Source organism: Schistocerca cancellata, chromosome 3, assembly GCF_023864275.1.
Source record: "Schistocerca cancellata isolate TAMUIC-IGC-003103 chromosome 3, iqSchCanc2.1, whole genome shotgun sequence".
In the NCBI taxonomy this organism is placed as follows: domain Eukaryota; kingdom Metazoa; phylum Arthropoda; class Insecta; order Orthoptera; family Acrididae; genus Schistocerca; species Schistocerca cancellata.
This window is the reverse complement of record NC_064628.1, coordinates 893,341,409-893,368,381: the sequence shown is the minus strand read 5'-3', so window position 1 is coordinate 893,368,381 and position 26,973 is coordinate 893,341,409. Positions and strand designations below refer to the sequence as shown.

The 26,973-nt window shown below is 41.9% G+C and overlaps 1 protein-coding gene across 1 annotated transcript in view; it reads left to right on the top strand.

Moving 5' to 3' along the window:
- Positions 1–26,973, top strand: part of LOC126175957 (UDP-glucosyltransferase 2-like) — a 65,617-nt gene that overhangs the window by 20,253 nt on the left and 18,391 nt on the right. The window contains exon 2 of the mRNA XM_049923044.1: positions 22,505–22,690. Coding sequence (XP_049779001.1) covers positions 22,514–22,690 — 177 coding nt within the window. The 5' untranslated portion in view covers positions 22,505–22,513. The remainder of the gene's footprint in view (positions 1–22,504; positions 22,691–26,973) is intronic.

Genomic DNA, 26,973 nt, shown 5'->3' with positions numbered 1-26,973 from the left:
ACTAAACATGTCGCAGTGCCTACACTGGTCGAGGAAAACATCGTGATTATGCCCCACTCTGGGAGCAACAGTGTCTAGCTCAACACGGACGGACATTTACCTGGCAGAACACACGCTACAGGAAATCTAAAACAGACTACAGATACGCCATGCTTGCTTCTCCTCTTCAGGAGTATTGTTGCACGCTTTGGGACTCTTACCAGAAACCGATTGATGGAGGACACTGGAGAAAAATTTAAAGAAGGGCAGCTTATTTTGTAGTATCACGAAATAGTGGAGGGAATGTCACGGATACCATGTGCGACATGGGACTACAAATCTCCCATTTAGACAAGTATAACGACACTGGGTTGTTTATTGTACATTAATACGAGCTTCGGAACTCCAATGTGCGAACTGCGAACGATGCAGATGTAATCGTAATTTTCGAGTCAGTGGGTTGTTATAATGTCGTTACAGTAAATAACATCATTACGTGACACATATGTGGACAAATATAGTACTTGTATACCGCCTGGAATGTATGCATTCTGATCTTTTTTCAAGAAAAAAATGGTTCAAATGGCTCTGAGCACTATGGGACTCAACATCTTAGGTCATAAGTCCCCTAGAACTTAGAACTACTTAAACCTAACTAACCTAAGGACATCACACACATCCATGCCCGAGGCAGGATTCGAACCTGCGACCGTAGCAGTCCCGCGGTTCCGGACTGCAGCGCCTGAACCTCTAGACCACCGCGGCCAGCTTTTTTTCAAGAGTAAAAGCTTTCCATGAGGTAGCATCCACCAACAGTAGTTTGTTTAGCATATCTGCAACTTTCTCGCTTCGACTAAACGATCCCATGACACAACGCATCGCCCTCCTGGATCTTCTACTAATTCAGCGCTGCTCCAGATGATTACTTCGAGGTATTCTTATTACGATTACTACTGTTTCCAGCGATAATGTAAACGTACAGTTCTGGAGTTTTCGCCCCATTTACACAGTAAATGCATTTTATTTACATCGATTGTCAAGCCTCAGGGTGTATACGAACCATCAATCGTGCGAAGGTCTTGTACAGTAACCAAATCTAACTACAAAGTGGCCCCCTCCCATACAGGGATCGTAGACTGATAGGTGAAATGCTCCCAGACCACGGAGTCATTACAAAACGCATGCTGTGTGGAGATTTTACCATTCTATCCCAACCTGGAACCTCAACAATTCTGAACCTAGTGACTCCAAATAACTACCCCACGTTACATGTAACGCGGAGGGTTCAACTGATTTTTTTTTTATTACCCAAGAGATGACACTCGCCACTGACACATTGTAACCTCCCCACGGAAATAATATTAAAATTGAACCAAGTGTAACCTCCCCACAGAAATAATAATTAAATGAATTTTTAAATATTGTTACTTCTGAACAAAATTAGGTTCCCATTTATTATCTCCGTGCAGAAATGCATTCACATTTAATGTTCCCACAAAATTCTTTTCTCATTCAATGTTAAGTTCGAAATAGAAAAATTCCTAAACACCAAAATAATAAAAAAAAATTCAGTAACCTGGTAAATTTTATGACGACAGCAGCGCTGCGTCGCGGCCCTGTATTCTGAATAAAAAAAGTAAAAATTCTTACCTCAATAAAATCTGCGAATATATCTGCTCTTACATAAAAATTTTCGGCACAGCTTCGTGCAATGCTGGTCTATATTTTTTGTAATTCTTGAAAGGAATGATCATGCATTGGATATACACTCCTGGAAATGGAAAAAAGAACACATTGACACCGGTGTGTCAGACCCACCATACTTGCTCCGGACACTGCGAGAGGGCTGTACAAGCAATGATCACACGCACGGCACAGCGGACACACCAGGAACCGCGGTGTTGGCCGTCGAATGGCGCTAGCTGCGCAGCATTTGTGCACCGCCGCCGTCAGTGTCAGCCAGTTTGCCGTGGCATACGGAGCTCCATCGCAGTCTTTAACACTGGTAGCATGCCGCGACAGCGTGGACGTGAACCGTATGTGCAGTTGACGGACTTTGATCGAGGGCGTATAGTGGGCATGCGGGAGCCCGGGTGGACGTACCGCCGAATTGCTCAACACGTGGGGCGTGAGGTCTCCACAGTACATCGATGTTGTCGCCAGTGGTCGGCGGAAGGTGCACGTGCCCGTCGACCTGGGACCGGACCGCAGCGACGCACGGATGCACGCCAAGACCGTAGGATCCTACGCAGTGCCGTAGGGGACCGCAGCGCCACTTCCCAGCAAATAAGGGACACTGTTGCTCCTGGGGTATCGGCAAGGACCATTCGCAACCGTCTCCATGATGCTGGGCTACGGTCCCGCACACCGTTAGGCCGTCTTCCGCTCACGCCCCAACATCGTGCAGCCCGCCTCCAGTGGTGTCGCGACAGGCGTGAATGGAGGGACGAATGGAGACGTGTCGTCTTCAGCGATGAGAGTCGCTTCTGCCTTGGTGCCAATGATGGTCGTATGCGTGTTTGGCGCCGTGCAGGTGAGCGCCACAATCAGGACTGCATACGACCGAGGCACACAGGGCCAACACCTGGCATCATGGTGTGGGGAGCGATCTCCTACACTGGCCGTACACCACTGGTGATCGTCGAGGGGACACTGAATAGTGCACGGTACATCCAAACCGTCATCGAACCCATCGTTCTACCATTCCTAGACCGGCAAGGGAACTTGCTGTTCCAACAGGACAATGCACGTCCGCATGTATCCCGTGCCACCCAACGTGCTCTAGTAGGTGTAAGTCAACTACCCTGGCCAGCAAGATCTCCGGATCTGTCCCCCATTGAGCATGTTTGGGACTGGATGAAGCGTCGTCTCACGCGGTCTGCACGTCCAGCACGAACGCTGGTCCAACTGAGGCGCCAGGTGGAAATGGCATGGCAAGCCGTTCCACAAGTCTACATCCAGCATCTCTACGATCGTCTCCATGGGAGAATAGCAGCCTGCATTGCTGCGAAAGGTGGATATACAATGTACTAGTGCCGACATTGTGCATGCTCTGTTGCCTGTGTCTATGTGCCTGTGGTTCTGTCAGTGTGATCATGTGATGTATCTGACCCCAGGAATGTGTCAATAAAGTTTCCCCTTCCTGGGACAATGAATTAACGGTGTTCTTATTTCAATTTCCAGGAGTGTATTCTTTAAATTGAAATGAGTGCTTTTTTTTAAAAAAATTACTTTATATTATAAAAATTATTATTGAGGCAATTTTTAAAAGAAATTGGATGATAGTTAACATACATTACTAGATATGCGCAAGGCTGCTTCTTTACTTTCTACAATAATATTCATCCTCTAGAGTCCTGACCAGAGCACACTGCACACAAGCGCAGACTCACGCAGACTCCTGCCGACTCACGCAGACTCCTGCCGACTCACGCAGACTCCTGCCGACTCACGCAGACTCCTGCCGACTCACGCAGACTCCTGCCGACTCACGCAGACTCCTGCCGACTCACGCAGACTCCTGCCGACTCACGCAGACTCCTGCCGACTCACGCAGACTCCTGCCGACTCACGCAGACTCCTGCCGACTCACGCAGACTCCTGCCGACTCACGCAGACTCCTGCCGACTCACGCAGACTCCTGCCGACTCACGCAGACTCCTGCCGACTCACGCAGACTCCTGCCGACTCACGCAGACTCCTGCCGACTCACGCAGACTCCTGCCCACTCACGCAGACTCCTGCCGACTCACGCAGACTCCTGCCGACTCACGCAGACTCCTGCCGACTCACGCAGACTCCTGCCGACTCACGCAGACTCCTGCCGACTCACGCAGACTCCTGCCGACTCACGCAGACTCCTGCCGACTCACGCAGACTCCTGCCGACTCACGCAGACTCCTGCCGACTCACGCAGACTCCTGCCGACTCACGCAGACTCCTGCCGACTCACGCAGACTCCTGCCGACTCACGCAGACTCCTGCCGACTCACGCAGACTCCTGCCGACTCACGCAGACTCCTGCCGACTCACGCAGACTCCTGCCGACTCACGCAGACTCCTGCCGACTCACGCAGACTCCTGCCGACTCACGCAGACTCCTGCCGACTCACGCAGACTCCTGCCGACTCACGCAGACTCCTGCCGACTCACGCAGACTCCTGCCGACTCACGCAGACTCCTGCCGACTCACGCAGACTCCTGCCGACTCACGCAGACTCCTGCCGACTACTGTCGACTAGCGACAAGCAACAACTAACTACATACTGCTCTCTGGTCAGAGACTCTAAGTCTTGCCTATTGCAGGCAGCGCATGTAGCGCATACCTCTCACATAACCTCTACTGGGGGGGGGGGGAGAATTTGGCAGCGATGGTGAGTCAATTGGACTTGCCATGAGCAACAAATTTTTCTTAATTAACTAAGTTTACAATCACATAGTATATACATATGTATAAGTGCAGAACATGAAATAAAATATAGTGCACATGCACTGAGTACAGAACATATCAAGCAATGTCAAAATGTATACACAATGAGTACAAAACATATTAACAAATGGCAAAAGTGCGCACGCACCGTAGTGCAGAATATCCGGAAATCACAAAAAGTGTACGCAATGAGTACAAATCATATTAACAAATGACATAAAGTGCACACGCACTGTAGTTTTTTTACTATTTTACAAGAACTAGGATATGAAAGGGAAGGATTGCATCATGGTTGTAGCACATTAGGTTGAACGCAGCTGCACTGAAAGTCCACATATTTCTACAGAAGCACAACACCAAGTGAGACAATCTGAAGTTCTTTTCCCTGAAGTATTAATCAGTGTAGCCAAGACACTGAAATGTCGTAGTAATATTCCATGTTATCATTTTGGTAGTACATTAGGTACACCAAAGAGTGGGACCATATCATCTCCATCGTTCAAGGTGGTGGACAGCATGTCGTGCCAACACCACGTTCTTGTAAGGTACACCAACCTAGAATTAGTGCAAAAACCAAATATAGAGCTCCATGAGCATGAGGATAGACAGGACAAACGGATATTACAGTAATTTCTGGTAATTAGATCAGAGGGTGAAGGACATTAAGTCTTATGCCAGTCATCATTGATAATTACTAGTCTATCAACTGAGTTGATTAATTAGTGGCACTCATCGCCCAGTTACTGAACATTTCTGTACCATGTATGAAGTCTTACAGAATAATGTTCGTAAGTTATCTGTTTACAGAGAACATTGGCACTCATTGACCAGTTACAAACCATCAGAAGTCATCAATCAAAACAGGAGCTAATGAGTGTAGAGCATGCATGCGTTATTACAAAATATCATTCACTATTACTCAGAACTCATTATTCAAGTGACATAAGACATAATTAAAATGTAACACTCTGTAACTATTACTCAGTCACTGATCAGAAAATATCATTCAGTATTACTCATAACTCTTTTAAATTGGTAGTATTATTTGGGACTGGTAATACATTTTTTTTGTGCTAGCAATGCATTGCGTTGGGATCGATAATTAATTGCTGGGGCATAACAATATTTGCATTTGACTTATTGCTGCAAATGAAGATGTGTAACGTCATTTGTCATGAGTCAGCTGTAGCAAGGTTATGAAACAAATAGAGTATATGTGATCACATTCATGAATGACACAGGTTTAATGAGCAACTGCCTATAGCACATTCATTTCATGAATAATTTCTCCTGCAAAAAATACAAAATGGATTATTAAGCTAAAAGAAGAAACGCATATTATGCTGAACAGTAGTGAACTTCGAATTAACAGGTAATGAAATGTGTATTAAATATATATGTTCTGTAGCTATCCTTTCCAAAACCTTCAGTCATCATACCATGTGACATAAGACATACTGTCAAAACGAACTGCGACAAATACCTAAATAACTACATAGCATTTCTTAACTAACAGTAAATATATAAACTTCATCATTATTTTCATCTGCAAAGAAAAACTTCATTATCATTACTATCATCACCTGCAAAGAAAAACTTCATTATCCATATCACCATAATTCCATTATCATCATCTCCTGTAAAGAAAAACTTCATTATCCATATTAGCATATTTTGCATCACTATTCATCGTCATTCATTATCTGCAAAAAAGTCACTGCATTATTCATTATACAACTATTCATAGTAGAGAGTTCCTTATTTTTAGCATATTTCATCACTAAAACTAAGATGTGTAGTTCTGTCTGACAGTCTGCATCAATCGCCTCGTATTCTGAAAGAAAAAATTAGACTGCTATCATACGATGTGTATAGTATATTCTTCTTAATGCTTGTTAATTCTGATCCATTTACTCTTCGTGACGAGGTATTGTAGCTTCTTTCGTTCATTGCGAAGGTGAAATTCCCATAATTTATTTCTTTTACACGTTATTTCTTTCTGAAAATGATAAACAATGATTAATGTCTTGCATTTAAATCGTATACCCATTAAATAAAAGCTGGTTTCTAGTGATATAATTGAGCATACAGCGTAGCATGACAGAAAAAGTAATATGTCAAAAAACATAGACAGTGTTCAGATACAAAAATGTACAGAGTATCACAGTGTAGCAGCAAAAAAAAAAGTAAAAATAGTCACGATGTTGAGAGATCATAAGGCAAAATGTCAAAGTCAACTGGTGTTTGTTATATCTTAAATATTTCATAGTGCATACAAACAAAACAGTAAAACAATCATACATACATAAAAAATAGAAAATGTGCATGGTCTGATGTGTAATGACAAGAAAGCGACCTGCTAACCTTACCTTGCCGGGCACTTGCCAAGAAAAAATACGATAATCATAAGTAAGTGTTCATGTGAATATAATTGCATAAGTGGTCATAAAAAAAATCAGGAAATAGCATTACAGTGTGATAAATCATAAAGTATGTTCATTCAATACAGGGTTTGATGTTGGAGATGTGGTGATTCCATTTGGTTTTTTCTGTTTCTCAAAGTTTTCGACGTGTACTACATTGGGGTGAGGAATGCTGCGAATTCGATATGGACCTGCATATAGAAGCTCAAATTTACTACATCTACTTTTTCCTCTATTAGATAAATAATGTGTGCGTACTAATATCTTCTGTCCAATGTGAAAGTCACGACGTGTACAAACCTGTTTTTGCTGTCTTCTCTGGCGCTCTGCGGCACGTTTGATATTGTTCAGCGCAATGTCAATTATTTCATGGTGTCGTAGTCGACGAGATGTAGGAAAGGTTACTAATTCTTTAATTTTGTTAGGTGGTTCAACATTTTTCAGTATAACAGACGGAGATAGCATAGTAGATGCATTTGGTATGGAATTAATTACATCCTGGAATGAGAGTATGTGTGTGTCCCAATCAATATGTTTTTTATGGCAGTATATTCTACATAGTTTACCAATTTCTTTCATTAATCGTTCACAAGGGTTCGAAGAAGCATGGTACCTGGATATATAGATCGGGGAAATGTTTCTAGCTCGTAACATACGTGTCCATATAGCAGATCGAAACTGTGATCCATTGTCGGAAATTACTTTCAATACATGCCCTACATGAAATAGAAAATGTTTTACAAATGCTTTCGAAACAGTTTTAGCAGTAGCTTTGCGTAACGGAGTGAAGGTAACAAATTTTGAAGTGAGTTCAACAGCGACAAAGATGTAGCAAAAACCTGGGAATCGGACCAAAAATGTCTACAGCGGCCATGTGTCTCAATTTAACAGGTACAGTGGGATGTAATAGAGGAATATGTGAAGTCGTGTCTGACTTAGCTTTCTGGCAGATTTTACATGACGCTAAAGCTCGTCGAATACGTTTCTCCATGTTGGTAAAATAAGTCCTGTCTCAGTATTAGAAAACATTTTCTGGCTCCGTAATGTGCGTAACTTAAATGAGTATACCAGATTAATTTGTTAACAAGCCCTTCAGGAATGCATAATAACCAATTGTTGCTGTCAGGGTGAGAGCGGCGAAACAGAATGTCATTGCGTACAGTGTAATGGTTTCTGATGGTAACATTATTCCTATCTTGCAAAAGGTGTTTAATTTCTTTCCATACGTAGTCTTTACTCTGCTCTTGTGCTATGTCTTGTAATGACGACGAAATGAAATTTTCAAATGCAACTTGTTGAATGTACATGACGCTGAAATTTGCTTTGCAGAAGTTGGTTGCGGTGTCTTGCTGATTGTTGCTGAGAGAACGGGATAGTGCGTCTGCTACAATATTTTGTGTACCGGGAATGTGAACAATTGTAAAATTAAATTCTTGTAAATAAAGTTTCCATCTGCTTAATCTGTCGTGTGTAAATTTAGCAGAAAGTAAAAACTGTATCGCTCTATAGTCTGTGTAAACGGTCGTATGTCTTCCATAAAGGAAATACCGAAATCTCGTAAATGCCCATACAACACATAATGTTTCAAGTTCTGTAACAGAATAATTGCGTTCAGCAGGTGACAGAATGCGACTCGCAAATGCGATGTTTTTAATTACTGTAGTGCCATCTTCTTCAATTTCCTGAAAAATGTGTACGCCTAAAGCGGTGTTAGAACTGTCGGTAGCAATGGAAAAATTTCTAGTAAGATCTGGGTGCGATGAAAGTGGTGCATTCAACAAAGCATGTTTCAGGTTCATAAATTCAGAATGTGCTTGCTTATCCCAGGACCAAATAGTGTTTTTACCTGTCAATTGACATAATCTAGGGGTGTCTTATGCAGAGTAATGAATAAATTTACGAAAAAGGTTAATTAACATTTTCGTGAACAAGATTCTGCGTGTCAAAAGTATCGCTTACGTTGCTGGAAGATGCAACCTGTACTGTATTTAGTCAAATTCTATCTGATGTGCTATTATTTTCGGGAGGATGCTGTGGCATTTCAACTATTTGTACTGTTCTGTTATTTCTTCCTGACGTATTACGTTCGGGATGATACCTATTGTCTGGTTCATTCTTGATAATTTGTTGTTGCGAATGATTCTGCTGCTGATAAGACCGACTGTTATTAAACGTACGCTGAAAATTGTGCTCATTACTTTTACGTCTATCATGATAGTCATTTCTATACGGTGCATTGCGATATGAGCTGAAATAGTGTGTTTTCTGTACGTACTGATTTCCTTGTCGATGTGCATTACTATTTGTTGGGGCCGACGCTATACGCGTACGCGGCGAAACATTGAAGCTTGGTTGACCTTGTACAATACATTGTTGGTTAGGTATGCTAACTGGTTGGTTTTGTTGCTGTTGTCGGGAAAAACCTCTATTGCTACCAAAACGTGGTTCCTGTTGCCGATAATTTTACACATACTGATGATTAAATTTTTTTGTCTGGTATTAAAATTATGCTGGTAGTTCTTGCCATTTCGGGAGTGTCTAAAAAAATAATTCACTTTCGGTAAAACTTGTTTTATCAGGTTTTCTTTACTCATTCTTAATTATAGATAGATCGATAGTTGAAGAGCTGTTCTGATAGATATAAAGGACAGTTGAAGAGAAGGCAGCAGTGCAGAAAACTAAAGATGAAATAGCACTACTACGGCTCGGGGCCCTTTGCACGCTACGGCACATATTCATTAAAGCGTAATGAATCCCCTGAGGTCTATTACGCGCTGCAAATAATTTTTAGTTTCTGCGTTACAGGCAATGCCGGTAAAAATTCAAAATGGTTGTATCCAGGCCAGTTCTCGTTTTTGCATTACAGGCAATGATGATAAAAATAAAAAAGTAAATTGTCGTATCCAGTCCAAAGTGTGGCTCTGTGTTTTGTCATTTTTAAATACTTTTAATTTTGTCACTGATAGAAAATGTTTGTAATCAACATTATCGTCTCTGTACGTCTGAACAGGTTCAGGATTGTACGAGAATCTATTTGTCTGTGGTTGTTCGGAATCTGTCATTTACTCTCTGTAAATTACCTAAATTATACTGGCTGTGTGAGTGTGACATGTTCGGAATGTGCCGTATGCTGTGACGTGTTACTGACTGAAACATTTTTCATCTCTGTCACTTCTTGCTGTAAAGATGACAATTTTCTACGTAATGTATTATTGGACGAATATATCTTACTGATCGTCTGCTGTAAATTTTGGAATTCAGGTGTTTGATTAAACGAAATCGGTGAAGTATCGTCTGATTTGCTGTCATTATTACTTTCAATAACGTCAATACGACTGGCCAATTCATCATATTTTTCAGTCAGTATTTTTACCTGATCATCGTTTTTAGTGTCACGAGCATTAATTTGTTTTTGTATTTTACGTGTGGTTTCGTTCAAATTTTTAATGTCTGCTTTGATGGCATCGGGATCCTGTATTAGTTCTAATTGTTCAAGTCTGTCGGTCACTGTCTGTGTGTGTATCTGTTTTTGATTTAAGATCGAAAATTTCATCACGCAGTTCGGTGTTCAACTGTTTGATAGTATTAATTTCGTCTGATACTGTAGCAATATTGTTATCTACGTATGTTTTCGCCTTCGTAAACAATTTACGCTTATCTTCCTGTCTCTGTGCGGTAATTGTTTCCATGACTTGTCGCTTTACTTTATTCTGTTCCTGTATAAATTTACGGTAATGCGTTTCACTGTTTTGTAGGTGGTGATTAAACCGTTCGTCAATTTGACTGTTCTGTTGGTCAAATTTCGCGTCTACTTTTGCATCCAGTGTGCGCGAAAGTTCTGCTGACATTAATTTAAACTCGTCGCGTAACTGTGTTGCGTTTTCAGAGCATTGTTTACCGACTGCACTAATTTCGTCTCTAAGTGATCCTGTTGTGGCTGCTTGCGTGTTCCTTAATTCTTGAGCAACAGATCTAATTTCTTCACTACTTTTCCTAGCACAAGCCTTAATTTCCTCACGTAATTGTTCTTTAGTATCATGACATTGCGCGGCAACGGCTGTAATCTGTTCACTAAGCTGTTTGTTCTGTTCACTAAGTTGTTTGAAATTTTCATTAAGGTTGTCTTGTTTTTCATTAAGTCGTTTGTTCTGTTCACTAAGTTGTTTGTAATTGTTGTCATTTTCTTTCTTAAACTGTATCAATACTGCCATAATAGGTTTCCCAATCGGATGTGCACTGTTAGTCACTACCTCGGAATCAAACAAATCTGTCGTACTTTGAGTACACTGTTCATTTTCGTTAGAAAAATTCATCTGTACACAATTCAAATTTTTCAAATCGGGTGTGTGAAACTGGGTAACGTTCATTGTAACAGAACGTCCCGCGTCTTCAATTGTCGTTAAATTCAATTGTGTCCTCTGTTAATTTGTTCGCTCATCATTAGCATTGAAATCATTACTAGTGGTCGGTAGGCACTGATTGTCTGTAAATGGAGGATTATCATTAAGACACTGAGTGTTGCTAGTACTATCGGTCAAAATATTCGAATCCGCTATTTCACTCATTGTACATCGCGATGTACTGTTAAGTTTTTCGCGGCATTTTCACTAATCAAAATTAAGCACAAATGAAACAACGACGATGCAAAAATGCAATAAACACAATTATAAGAAAGATCAACAAATTGCCGATGATCTGTGAAAGAAAGAGTGACAAATTAGTAAATGCGTTGCGCCAGATGCAAACTACATTTCAGTAAATAAGAGCAGATATATGACTACTTCGCAGAAGATTCACAAAGAAATACGATCCTGGCCGGATGTCGCCAAGTGCAACCTCCCCACAGAAATAATAATTAAATGAATTTTTAAATATTGTTACTTCTGAACAAAATTAGGCTCCGTGCAGAAATGCATTCACATTTAATGTTAAGTTCGAAACAGAAAATTCCGAAACACCAAAATAATAAAAAAATTCAGTAACCTGGTTAATTTTATGACGACAGCAGCGCTGCGTCTCGGCCCTGTATTCTGAATAAAAAAAGTAAAAATTCTTACCTCAATAAAAACTGCGAATATATCTGCTTTTACATAAAAATTTTCGGCACAGCTTCGTGCAATGCTGGCCTATATTTTTTGTAATTCTTGAAAGGAATGATCATGCATTGAATATATTCTTTAAATTGAAATGAGTGCTTTTTTTAAAAAAAATTACTTTATAATATAAAAATTATTATTGAGGCATTTTTAAAAGAAATTGGATGATAGTTAACATACATTACTAGATATGCGCAAGGCTGCTTCTTTACCTTCTACAATAATATTCATCATCTAGAGTCCCGACCAGAGCACACTGCACACAAGCGCAGATACGCGCAGACTCCTGCCGACTCACGCAGACTCCTGCCGACTCACGCAGACTCCTGCCGACTCACGCAGACTCCTGCCGACTCACGCAGACTCCTGCCGACTCACGCAGACTCCTGCCGACTCACGCAGACTCCTGCCGACTCACGCAGACTCCTGCCGACTCACGCAGACTCCTGCCGACTCACGCAGACTCCTGCCGACTCACGCAGACTCCTGCCGACTCACGCAGACTCCTGCCGACTCACGCAGACTCCTGCCGACTCACGCAGACTCCTGCCGACTCACGCAGACTCCTGCCGACTCACGCAGACTCCTGCCGACTCACGCAGACTCCTGCCGACTCACGCAGACTAGCAGACTACTGTCGACTAGCGACAAGCAACAACTAACTACATACTGCTCTCTGTTCAGAGACTCTCCTAAGTCTTGCCTATTGCAGGCAGCGCATATAGCGTATACCTCTTAAACATGTGCCCGTGTGTCTAATAAAAATTTAGGTTTCTTATCATTTATAACAGCTACTAAACAACACTCCGCCTCTGCACACATTCTTGCAGTATTGAAACTCCTATTACGATACCTGACAAATGCCTTTGTTTCCCTTGTCAAATGCAACTTCGTTATCTGCAATAATTGGCCATGCACCCAGGAACCCTGTGTTGTGGATGCCACTACATCTTCTATAAATGACAGTACATCCTTTTTTTTTTACTTTCCCAAAGAGGGTGTAGCCACACTGGTGGTAGCTGATGTTAACAAAGGAGCAGCCGAACTAGATAAGGCCCTCTCCCCTCTCATAACTCATTTTATTCCTCTCCCGTAGCTACCAATCAATTCTTGACCTATCTTTAACTGTTTTTTGCGCTGCTCCATGGACATCTCACAGGTAATCAATCACATAATGCGATTTTATCAGTAGTGCCAACAAGTGGTGCATGCGTATGATTTTACTGTGTTTGTACTCGAAATATTACGTATTTTGACAAATAACGACACAGACAATTTTATATTGACACAATACCGAATTACTGTCTGGAAAAATAATTATATGATACAAATTTCTATACAAATAAGTGGCTCAGCATGAGTACTATTTTATAACATAACCCCAAGGTGTTCGAACCAATGTATTCTACTGCCAGCAGAGTATTTTGGTACAACCGTTTTGCTGCAGCATAGCTACGTATGGTGTAAACTGTCACAAGTCTATCTGTAACGGAGAATACTATCGGAAATCCTACAAAAATCTTTTATACAAATTGTTTTTTACACAAAATCTGACCGAACGAGGTGGCGCAGTGGTTAGCACACTGGACTCGCCTTCGGGAGGCGATCCTGATTTAGGTTTTCCGTGATTTCCCTGAATCGCTTCAGGCAAATGCCGGGATGGTTCCTTTCAAAGGGCACGACTGACTACCTTCCTACGCCGATGAGACCGATGACTTCGCTGTTTGGTCTCCTCCCCCAAATCAACACAACCCAACCAACACAAAATCTTTGCTGCAACCAACTTGGTTGGCCTTTGTCTCTGGCATAAGGTACACATAACTTACGCAAATATTTTATCCTGTGAAGCCTATTACAATTTTATGTTGACGAGAGACTCTACCTGTGGGCATTTACGAGAGATCATTCGTTCTGAAGTACGATATATGTAACATGGCTGCTATCTAAAGCCATCGCTCGCGATAATTCTTGATTTGTTAGTTTTGTTTATGACAAGAGCCGCTCGGCTTCATCTAATCTAATGAACCATCATGTGATGTAACAAGGCCTACTACTTCTGAAGAAGATATTTAAACGTATATCGAAAAGTAGGTCAAGGGCTACTAACCTTTACTTGCAACTGGTTGGCTGAATTTTCAACCTCTTTTTCTCTAGTTCTAAATTAAGAGCCGTCATTTCAAGAGCTAAATTTTTCTTCCTTTTTTCTGTAGGTCTAAATTACTAGCAGCCATTTCATATCTCATCTTTAAAGCGTGAGTGGCTAACCTTTCTTTCCGGTTTCGTGTCCATTGCGCAAACGACACTCGTGTTTACATTTCTGCTGTTTAAATTAACGGCTGTCACAACTATACAGGACTGTGTGACTATAAGTGTAGACCGATGGTAGTCGTACTTTAATACGACTTGTACTTTCTGAATCACCTACTGCTCTCTGAGTCTATTCAGGTCTATCTTATTGGTCCCTTCACTTTATGGGCGCGTGGTTTGAGGCGTCACGTCACGGATTGTGCGGCCTCTCCCGTCGGAGGTTCGAGTCCTATCTCGGGCATGGGTGGGTGTGTTGTTCTTAGCGTACGTTAAAGCAGTGTGTAAGTCTAGGAACCGATGGCCGCAGTAGTTTGGTCCCTTGGGAATTCACACACATTTTAACATTTTTCACTTTACACTCGCAGTACAGGACACGAACTGTTATCGATCTCATACTGTTGTCAATCGTTCTGATGCTGTTATCAGTCGATTTGATTCACCGAGCTTCTAATCTTGTTGCTGGACTCGTTGCTGCGAAGGGTGATGGAGGCAGGCGGACTGCGTCCTCTGCATATACCTGGGCCGCGGCGTCGGAGCGCTGACTGCATCCTCGTGTCCACGTGCAGGCGGCGTGACTGCAGCAGGCGCTAACTGCTCGTCGTGGCGTGTTGGTCGCTGCCAGCCGGCCTGAACACTCTCCACACTCGCACCAGCTGCGCCACCTGCACAAAAAGAAATCACTCTTCCCAGAGTACTAGTTCTTCTGCTCTTACTTCATCTTCTTATTCGAAGTTGATCTTGAGTCTTCGTCTTCTCAATCGAGTCTGGTTGCTCGTCCCATGTTTTCTGTCTTCCGGTTTTATAATGATTCGATTATATTTCTTTCTTGATTTATTCTCTTTTGCGCCCGCTATCCGCCTTTCACTCGACATCTGCGCTAGGATCGCAGATTGTGTGTCAATCACACAGAACACTATAGGAGTGCACACTAGCTTTGGTCACGTTAATAATACACATACAACCCGTTAATTACGAGATGCAGTTACACTGACGAGATTATTCAACAATATTTGTACCGTATCAATCCGAGCAGCCTCCCACGGCCGTTCTGTATCAGTTACGTCTTCGAGGGGTAATAGTGAATTCGTTAACTCTTGGTAGATTTTTCATACTTTGTACTCCTGGACGCAATATCTGCCGTCTCTCCGGAACCTTTTCTAATTTTTCAGGTCATAACTTCTACAGATCAGGGGCACAAACTCTTCTAACATTATTGGTGAGCAATATTAAAGTCAATTCTCGTGAAATTATCGTAATCTAGATTCAGTGTTTCTTCCGTTGCTATGGTTCACATAGATCACAAACTCTATTCCAGATCGGTAAAGACATGAAAGGTAAAATAAGAAAGAACGTGTCACTACAGACGTTGTTTTGAACCCAGAATGGGCGCCATTTTAAGTAGCCCTAAACATTAACATACTACTGTTGACAAGTGCTTCTTGTTAATTATTTCTGCGTGTGCGAACAAGAACAGTTTTAAATACTACAAATTATGGAGCTTACATGAAAAACATAAAGAAAGCAATCTCTGACATTTTTCTCTTCTTGAATACGTATGTTCTCTAGTAATACGACAGAGTGACTTCACGGGGAAGTGTAACTGAGGTGAACTATGGGGGGTATGTATGCGGTGAACCTAAAGTTTTAGGCTAGTTAAGATGGCGGACATTGGCTTAAAGTCTGTGACGTAATGTGACCTCCACTCTTTTTTTTTACCTCCAGGGCTAAAGAAAGCAACTATCACAATAATGATTCTGCTTTAAAGTAAAGTCAGATTATTCAAAGAACATGTTCTCTTCATTCTGACAATATTTTAGACTAGTGTGACGTGTTCTTTCAGTATAACTTACAGAAAATATTCCCACTTCGCAATGATCACTCTGTCCAACATAAATTTTCAGTTCTCGTAAGTAGTACTTTTCAAACATATTACACGTCATGGTAATTTCCTGTAGTCAAAATATGTCAGTCCTTCAGATTATAACCTCTTGTTGTAGTTGGGCAGGTCAGTACTTCCTTCAAAGTAAATACGTTGGAAATAAAATTCACTATTCGAGTGTATATGCCTCCCAAATAATTCTGTCTCGTTTTATTTTTTGACGTTCATATATTGTTACAGAAGATGACACTTAGCGAACCTTCACATTTACATGCAGTGCTTTCCGCTGAATACCAACGGAGACTGACTTCATTTTACAAATAGGTCATTTTTCATTTGAATACTTACAAATCAATTTCATATTTTAGTAATAGGCACAGGAAAGGGTCACAATAACGACGGCTTCTTCTCCTAGTGATTGACAATCGGTTGATTGACAGTGATGTCCAGCTCCTTAGCTTGCAGCACCCACGTCAGGAACCCCACTACCCTTGTCTCCGATTCCCCATGACGGTGAAGCAAACAATCACAAACAAAACACATGAAATGTTGCGTATTATTCTTTGTGTGTTATTCTAGTTATTGTTACTGTCATTTACTGTATACAGTAGTGTGCTTGAGAGTCAGGACATGCTGATCATTTGTATAAATATCACAACCACCACCACCACCACCACCACCACCACCACCACCTAACAAAAACTTAACACATTCTCACTTTACTGTGTGCTATTAACACAGAATACCGATCGCTGCAGCTGTCGAAGATCGGTATATACTCTAAAGATCCAGGTTGTGTGTTACAGATGGAAATAATGTTTGAGTAACTGACTTTATCAAATTACAAGCAGATAGTCCAACCAACACTTGGTTCAAGAATCATCAAAGAAAGTTGTATACATGGAAGAACTCTGGAGATACTAAAAGGTATCAGATTATATAATGGTAAGACAGATTTAGGAACCAGGTTTTAAATTGTAAGACATTTCCAGGGGTAGATGTGGACTCTGACCACAATCTATTGGTTATGAACTGTAGATTAAAACTGAAGAAACTGCAAAAAGGTGGGAATTTAAGGAGATGGGACCTGGATAAACTGACTAAACCAGAGGTTGTACAGAGTTTCAGGGAGAGCATAAGGGAACAATTGGCAAGAATGGGGGAAAGAAATACAGTAGAAGAAGAATGGGTAGCTTTGAGGGATGAAGTAGTGAAAGCAGCAGAGGATAAAGTAGGTAAAAAGACGAGGGCTCTTAGAAATCCTTGGGTGACAGAAGAAATATTGAATTTCATTGACGAAAGGAGAAAATATAACAATGCAGTAAATGAAGCAGGCAAAAAGGAATACAAACGTCTCAAAAATGAGATCGACAGGAAGTGGAAAATGGCATGGCTAGAGGACAAATGTAATGATATAGGGGCTTATCTCACTAGAGGTAGATAGATACTGCCTACAGGAAAATTAGAGACCTTTGGAGAGAAGAGAAAGACTTGTATGAATATCAAGAGCTCAGATGGAAACCCAGTTCCAAGCAAAGAAGGGAAAACAGAAAGGTGGAAGGAGTATATAGAGCGTCTTTACAGGGGCGATGTTCTTGAGGACAATATTATGGAAATGGAAGAGGAGGTAGATGAAGATGAAATGAGAGATATAATACGGCGTGAAGAGTTTGACAGAGCACTGAAAGACCTAAGTCGAAACAAGGCCCTGGGAGTAGACAACATTCCATTAGAACTACTGACAGCCTTGGGAGAGTCAGTCCTGACAAAACTCTACCATCTGGTGAGCAAAATGTATGAGACAGACGAAATACCCTCAGACTTCAAGAAGAATATAATAATTCCAATCCCAAAGAAAGCAGGCGTTGACAGATGTGAAAATTACCGAACTATCAGTTTAATAAGTCACGGCTGCAAAATACATTTGTGAACTTAGAGAAAGCTTTTGACAATGTTGACTGGAATACTCTTTCAAATTCTGGAGGTGGCAGGAGTAAAATACAGGGAGCGAAAGGCTATTCACAATTTGTACAGAAAGCAGATGGCAGTTATAAGAGTCGAGGGACATGAAAGGGAAGCGGTGGTTTCGAAGGGAGTGAGACAGGGTTGTAGCCTCTCCCCGATGTTATTCAATCTGTATATTGAGCAAGCAGTAAAGGAAACAAAAGAAAAATTCGGAGTAGGTATTAAAATCCATGTAGAAGAAATAAAAACTTTGAGGTCCGCCGATGACATTGTAATTCTGTCAGAGACAGCAAAGGACTTGGAAGAGCAGTGAACGGAATGGACATTGTCTTGAAAGGAGGATATAAGATGAACATCAACAAAAGCAAAACGAGAGTAATGGAATGTAGTCGAATTAAGTAGGGTGATGCTGAGGAATTAGATTAGAAAATGAGACACTTAAAGCAGTAAAAGAGTTTTGCTATTTGGGGAGCAAAATAACTGATGATGGTCGAATTAGAGAGGATATAAAATGTAGACTGGCAATGGCAAGGAAAGCTTTGCTGAAGAAGAGAAATTTGTTAACATCGGGTATAGATTTGAGTGTCAGGAAGTCGTTTCTGAAAGTATATGTATGGAGTGTAGCCATGTATGGAAGTGAAACATGGACGATAACTAGTTTGGACAAGAAGAGAATTGAAGCTTTCGAAATGTGGTGCTACAGAAGAATGCTGAAGATTAGATGGGTAGATCACATAACTAATGAGGAGGTACTGAATAAAACGGGAGAAGAGAAGTTTGTGGCACAACGTGACTAGAAGAAGGGATTGATTGGTAGGACATGTTCTGAGGCATCAAGGGATCACCAGTTTAGTACTGCAGGGCAGCGTGGAGGGTAAATATCGTAGAGGGAGACCAAGAGATGAATACACTAAGCAGATTCAGAAGGATGTAGGTTGCAGTAGGTACTGGGAGATGAAGCTTGCACAGGATAGAGTAGCGTGGAGAGCTGCATCAAACCAGTCTCAGGACTGAAGACCATAACAACAACAGTCCAACTGAACTATTTGCACTATTTTGTGTGTGTGTTTGGACCCCCAAACCCTACCCAGACCTAATACAGGTCGATATCATCTGAACCATACCTGATCCTAATGTGAGTAGATCCACCACTGAACACCACCCTGGATGCAGCAGGGGTGGATTCACCTCCAGACTGTACCCAGCTGTGGCACAAGTGGAACCTCTCCTGAACAATACCCTGGACGCATGGGGCACTTGCGACGCATACACACACACACACACACACACACACACACACACAAAATCGTGATGCCGGGCACTGTGTTATGTCGTTATAATTGGATAAAATCTGTTCCTCGAACATTATTTCCCTCTGCCACATGCATATTACATCTTTAAGAGTAAGAGTATACAAAACTTTGACAGCAGCAGTTGATCGGTATTCTGTGTCAATAATATATGATAAAGTAAGAACGGATGTACCCTTTGTTAGGTGATGTGGAGTGAACTTTTGTAAGAATCAGGAGATGTAGAGCTCTATTAAAAATAGCTTAAGATAGCAATCCACCTCCACCACAGTCCATGTGTTTCAGTGTATATATGGGGTTTCTTTGGCAGGTAACACTGTGTGTTTATAGTAGTTTTTCTGTGTAGATATTCAGAGTAAGAAGAAAAGAGCCCCCTGCAAGCACTTTGTAGATACTAAGGTTGGGTTGATCATCTGTATCTCGGTTCGATGCTAAAAACACCAAGTCATGCCTGGTAGGGTAGGGAATAAGAATACATATATTCTTGTACAAAAAATGTTTTTCATTTGCATGTACATTTACACATAGATTAGGGAAAATTCTGGATATAGATTTGGGGTACAAGATACCTGCATTTACTGTAAATACCAATGCTGTGATCAAATGTTGGTCGACTTACTGAAAATGATGGGTTTGAAGGAATTTACTACATTAGGTTATACCATATCTGTAACATCAATTTACAAGTCTCTACTCCCATCTGGGTCTGCTTAAAAAAAGGTGATTATGTCAACATCTGGTGGACTGGATGATACGCTTGCTGCTGTTCATAGGTCTTAAGAAAAAGTACCATAAATTGTTGCTGTTCTTACAAATAATGTGGCTCCAAAAGTCTCAAGAAAAAGAATCCATGTATCAAACCTATTGAAGAAATTAGTCCTTTGAGGATGGTTAATGCTGAAACTGGAAAAGAAGATCCATTTCAGAAAAAGGAAACTGTTGTATTTGACAAAAGCAAATGTCAGAAAGGAAAAGCATAAAGTGCTACTCGAACAAGAATAAACTATTACTAAAGTGCAAGTAGGGCCTACAAATTACTTTACACAGTATGTGGAAAAAAATCTTAATGCGAATGGGGAGAACAAAATATCTGTATTTACTGGGAGTACTAATGGGGAGTGATCACACTCTGGTGTACTTGTCGAAAATGATGGGTTCGACGTCGTTTACTACATTAGGATATATATGAAAGATCTGTTTACAAGCCATCATTCCCATCAGGTGTAGGACATGATTCCTCTTAGGGAGAGGAGGGGGTGGGCAGACTCTGTTGTATCATGTTATAAATCATAGTGTCAGGTGCAGAAAGTGATATGTCTTTGGGGGAGGAGGAGAAGGGAAGTAGGAACTATTAAGGGCAAGTGACGCCATAGTGATTCATATGACACTTTATGAATCCAACGTCTTTTTGACTCTTTGATCGTCAGCCGTCTCACTCGTCATATTTGATTGTGATATAATATAGGCAAATATCTTTGATTGGCTTTGACCTTCAGATATCCACTAGGATAACTGCCCTTGAATTCCCCTTGGCCTAGAGATGTGAGGGAGCAGGTCATATTCAAGAGAAGGTGTGATTGGGTAAAAAATTATGCTGGCTGAATCGTAAATTTGGGTCATAAATTAAGATAATGTCTGAGATTATTGTCAAACTATGCTAACTGGTTAGTAAATTCCGCTAATAAATTCATAACTTGTCCGATTAGGATCAAATTATACTAATAAGGTCATAAATCTCCTTGAACCCTTATGACACAGATGTAGATATGCTGAAAAATGCACCAGAAAATACACAGCTCCGTTACAGCCGTATCTCTAAAGATACTTATTACATGGCTAATATTGGAACTCCCATCTACCTCGTTTTCTGTGAACTCCCGTATCTTGAAGGCCAGTATGCTTCTTCTGAAACAGAGCAAATAACTGCATGTGACTCAATATGTTTAACAGACACTGACACTTGGTTGTAAGACGACGCATGACGGCCTTTCAAGCGGCTTCTACTCGTCCATGGGTGTAACCAGGGTAGCCACAATAGTGAACTGATTGGGGGACACATGGGACATGCTGGATGTCACTTAGATACCCATGTCTGGCCCTCAAATTGACGCCCATTGGCAACAGCCTCAAGATGTGTGATCAAACCCAGCAGCACCTTGAGCTGTGAGCGAAGGGTCATAACTTATCTATCATCCAGACTCAACTACTGTCGTCCCTATCCATACCAGACGACGGAACTCTACACTCCATTGTTATTAAAATGTGATACTGTGCCTAGCAAATACACAAATAGGCAAGAAACCTAAGAATTTAAACTATAAAGCACACAGATAAAACAAGCTACTTTTGGCGCGGAAACCATTTAAAAACGGAGTTTTTCAGCGAGATTTCGGAGAGACTTGTCCAAAGTTACTCGTAGAGACACGAGAACGAACAATTTGTTGGCGAACAATTTGTTGGGAGATAGGCAATAGGAACACTTAACTATGAGGGTCATTAAAGTCAGACGGACGTGTAGCCAGACGAATGGGCGGTAGATAGCAAAAGTAAGTTTATTGCCGGCTTCCAAGAGATAAGAAAGTAGATAGCCCAAGGAAGTTTCTTGCTGGCTTCCAACAGACAAGAAAAGACCATGATGTATTGGAAACGGTGTAGACGAAACTGGACCTTAATGCATGGAGAAACCTGGAAGGAGCCTGTTGTACGTCAAACGGCTAATGGTGGCGAACCTGTCTATCAAGTGCTTTTATGTCCTCTTGAGTTCCTATTACATCTAATCAATTTGCTGCGTTTTTGCTATACGCAAATTTTACATGTTACCTGTTCTGTCTTTGACGTTTCCACATTCAACATTTTTTTCAGTCTACAATTCTGTCTCTAGTCCCAAGCCTTCGCCTCCCTTTTATACTAGCTGCTCTAACGATCTAGTTCTTGCTTCAGCAGTGTCATGTTATCTTGCTGTGTGATACGTATATCGTTTCACTGCTTGTACTGCACTTGTAATATGGTGAAGGTTATATACTGGGATTTGTTGGATCATTTATAACAGCCCCATAAGCTGTCATCAAGACGTGAGCGTGTGTAACGAGTGGAGTACAGCTATTGATTGTCGGCAGGCGACCGCCATGGTGACCGGCCTGTTGCTGGTGATGCTGTCGGTGCTGGGAGCCTCGGATGCGGCCAAGATCCTGTCCGTCGTGGCGTTCCCGGCCGTCAGCCACCAACTACCACTCAGGATGATAAGTCTGGAGCTGGCCAAGAGAGGACACCAGGTCACCTTCATCACCACCGACCCGTCCAAGGTACCTCATTTCTCGTCTGTTCAAAGTTGCGATGGACAAACTATCGTTAAACTTAAATGGCGGACGCAACACCAGTAATAATTTAGAACTAACAGAAAAAGTGTAACAGCTGAAAATACGAAAATACATGATCTGAAGGAACAGATGAAAAGAGCCTCCGCGTCCTATCAAGCAACTACAGTGAAGCGCTAAAGAAACCGGTATAGGCATGCGTATTCAAATGCAGAGATACGTAAGCAGGAAGAATATGGCGCTGAGGTCTGCAACGCCTGTATCAGACAACAGGTTTCTGACGCAGTTGTTAGGTCGGTTACATCTGCTACAATGGCAGGTTATCAAAAAATGGTTGAAATGGCTCTGAGCGCTATGGGGCTCAACTGCTGAGGTCATCAGTCCCCTAGAACGTAGAACTAGTTAAACCTAACTAACCTAAGGACATCACACACATCCATGCCCGAGGCAGGATTCGAACCTGCGACTGTAGCGGTCTCGCGGTTCCAGACTGCAGCGCCTAGACCCGCACGGCCACTTCGGCCGGCCGCAGGTTATCACATTTAAGTGAGTTTGTACGTGGTGTTATAGACGCCGCACGAGCGACGGGGTACAGCATTTCCGACGTAGCGATGAAGTGGGGATTTTCCCGTACGACCATTTCACGAGTGTACCGTGAATACCAGGAATCCGGTAAAGCATCAAGTCTCGGACATCGGTGCGGCCGGAAAAAGATCCTCCAAGAATGGGACCAACGACGACTGGAGAGAATAATTCAAAGTGACAAAAGTGCAACCCTTCCGCAAATTACTGCAGATTCCAATGCTGGGTCATCAACAAGTGTCAGTGTGCGCACCATTCAACGAGACATAACCGATGTCGGCTTTCGGAGCCGAAGGCCTACCATGCACCCTTGACAACTACACGACACAAAGCTTTACGCCTGGCCTAGGCCCCTCAACACCCCAACACCGACATTGGACTGTTGATAACTGGAAACATGTTGTCTGGTCAGACGAGTTTCGTTTCAAATGGCCCGAGTGGATGAACGTGTAAGAGTACGGAGAGAGCCTGATGAATTCATGTCAGCAGGCAACTGTTCAAGCTGGTGGAGGCTCTATAATGGTGTGGGGGCGTCTGGAGTTAGTGATATGGGACCCTTGATACGTCTAGACTCTGACATGTGACACGTGTGTAAGCAGCCTGTGTGAACGCCTGCATCCATTCATGTCCATTGTGCATTCCGACGGACTTAGCAGGACAATGCGACACCCCACACGTCCAGAATTGCTACAGAGTGGCTCCAGGAACACTCTTCTGAGTTTAAACACTTCCACTGGCCACTGAAGTCCCCACACATGAATATCATTTAGCGCATGTGGGATGCCTTGCAACGTGCTGTTAAGAAGAGATATCAACCCCCTGATACTCTTACGGATTTATGGACAGCCCTGCAGGATTCATGGTGTCAATTCCGTCCATCACTACCTCAGACATTAGTAGAGTCCATGCCACGTCATGTTGCGGTACTTCTGCATGCACGCGGGGGCCCTACACAATATTAGGCAGGTGTGGTGTCACCGCCACACACCACACTTGCTAGGTGGTAGCCTTTAAATCGGCCGCGGTCCGTTAGTATACGTCGGACGCGCGTGTCGCCACTGTCAGTGATTGCAGACCGAGCGCCGCCACACGGCAGGTCTAGAGAGACTTCCTAGCACTCGCCCCAGTTGTACAGCCGACTTTGCTAGCGATGGTTCACTGACAAATTACGCTTTCATTTGCCGAGACGATAGTTAGCATAGCCTTCAGCTACGTCATTTGCTACGACCTAGCAAGGCGCCATTATCATTTGCTATTTATCTTGTTATGCATGTACCGTCAGACCAATGTTCACCAATTATGGATTAAAGTTAAGTATTCCAGCAGCTACGTATTATTTTTGCTAGTATAATTACTTTACCTGTTCCAGACCTCACGCCAGCCTGCGTGAGCTTAAACGCGTGCCTTTCGGCTTCCTCATAGTGGCTTGGCTGTCTTGCCAAGTCACAACAGCAGGTGTAGCAGTTTCTTTGGCTCTTCAGTATATTTTTTGTGGCCTTCGACGACAAGCAGAATTATTTTTATAATTTGTTTGGAATGAATGCTGACATTTGTGAACTCAAGCAGGTTCTATTTAGATGGCTGTTCTCAATCATTGTATATATTTGATAATTATACAAATCTGAAACATCAGACTCGTTTATTTGCGGCACACTTTGTTCTTGTGGAACGCAGGTATTTGATTTGTCGACATTAATGACGCTTGTCTTAGCGTGAGTGTGCACAAACCCTTAGTGGTAAATGAGTAGTTCCTCAACGATGTAATGTGTCTTTTCTTTTGTTTCAGACCTTACGCTGCATTTTCCTGAGTAACCAGTTTAATATAGTGTTATTAAAAGTCAGTTGACCTCTTTCAGCAATGTATTTGACCGAATACCGCATAAATTTGTTTTAAAAACGGCAACTCATCAGGTTTTAGCGACGGGAGCTAAATGTGTGTGTTCTTTGGATTCCGAAGGAGGCGAATCACTAATAAAGTTCAGCATTACTCGATGTAATGTATTCGTATCCCCCTCTTATAAGGTCTAGCTTCGTATTTCTGGCAGGTGTGCTGGTAAGATAGCGCAAAAACTCGATCTTACACATACACATACACATACACATACACATACACATACACATACACCTACGCAGGAAAATCGCACTGCGTTAAATTGGTAAATTTTGTCAATTTGCGGTGAGATCTTATGGGACCAAACTACTTAATGTAACTTAATCTAACTTACGCTATGGACAATACACACACCCATGCCCGAGGGAGGACTCGAACCTCAGACGGGGGGAGGCCGCGCGGACGCCTGAGACCGCGTGGCTACCCCGCGCGGCCCGTTAAATTGGATGAGATTGAAGGTGGACATGATAAGTGTGCCCATCGTTTCTTTGAGCTACCGAAGCACGGCTCACGTTCGGTACTCACAGCTTTACTTCTGCCAATATCTCGTCTCCTACCTTCCAAACTTTACAGAAGCTCTCCTGGCAGAAGTAAAGCTGTTAGTACCGGACGTGAGTCGTGCTTCGGTAGCTCAGATGGTAGAGCACTTACCCGCGAAAGGCAAAGGTCCAGAGTTCGAGTCTCGGTCGGGCACACAGTTTTAATCTGCCAGGAAGTTTCATATCAGCGCACACTCCGCTGCAGAGTGAAAATCTCATTCTGGAAAAAAATGTTTCATATAAAAATAGGAATGTAGTTAATAATCTTGAAAACTGTGCGATCAACTCTTGTAATAATTTGAAATTTCGCAAAATATCCCACCACCATTAATTAATTTTGAAAAATGAAAATGCTTTTTATAACACAAATTAAGGAAGCTTTCTCACCACATCCAACCATGTGTAATAAAGCTGATCTCTGAAATACCAGTTTTGGAAAAATCTGTAAATGTGCTGTCAGAATATTTTCAGCATAGCTAATTAAAATACCTAAATGTTCATTATTATTGTAATTATTTTATTTTTTTAATTCATTTTGTTTGTTTTTTTAGCTTCCTGTTTCACACACGTGTATTTTGCTAACTGAAAATTATAAGTAACTCATTGTTATGGCAGAAAATCATTTAAATTCTGATAATATGTATAGAAAAAGTTAAAATATAAATTTTTCACGTAATGCACGTGATAGACAACACAATATAAAATAAAATTCAGCAGGATTCTCAGTTTCTGATATTCGAGCCTCTAAATATCCTGATTTGTATGAGGCATATTTCAGTACACTGGAAAGCCTTGGCGGAAAGAGCTGATTATGTACTGGTGGCTTCAGCGTCATTATATCACATCTCAGGTGGAGATTGATACCGTAATCAGCCAGCAGACCTAGATCTGAAAACCTTCTCACGATGTTTTTCCAACATCAAATGCCATTTATAGCCAGCGGATGCACACGTCACATCCCGCCTTTTGGGATCACCAGATGAACAAGATCCTTATCAGGTACGAGGGTGAAAACGGTTCTTTTACATTGACGAGCTCAAGAATCTTACAATAGTACCGATGTCTCCCAGACTGGGAGAGAAAACTTCTGTCAAATAGTCAGACGGTAGTTCACCATTTGTCGATGCTGACACAAGAACATTTAGGACTTCAAAAAGAGATTCTCAAATTCTAGGCCCAAACTCTCCATTAGTTTCCTTGAAAACTAAGAAAAGGCCGTGCTCCTGTGAAAAACTTTTATTTGAAACATATTTTTACAT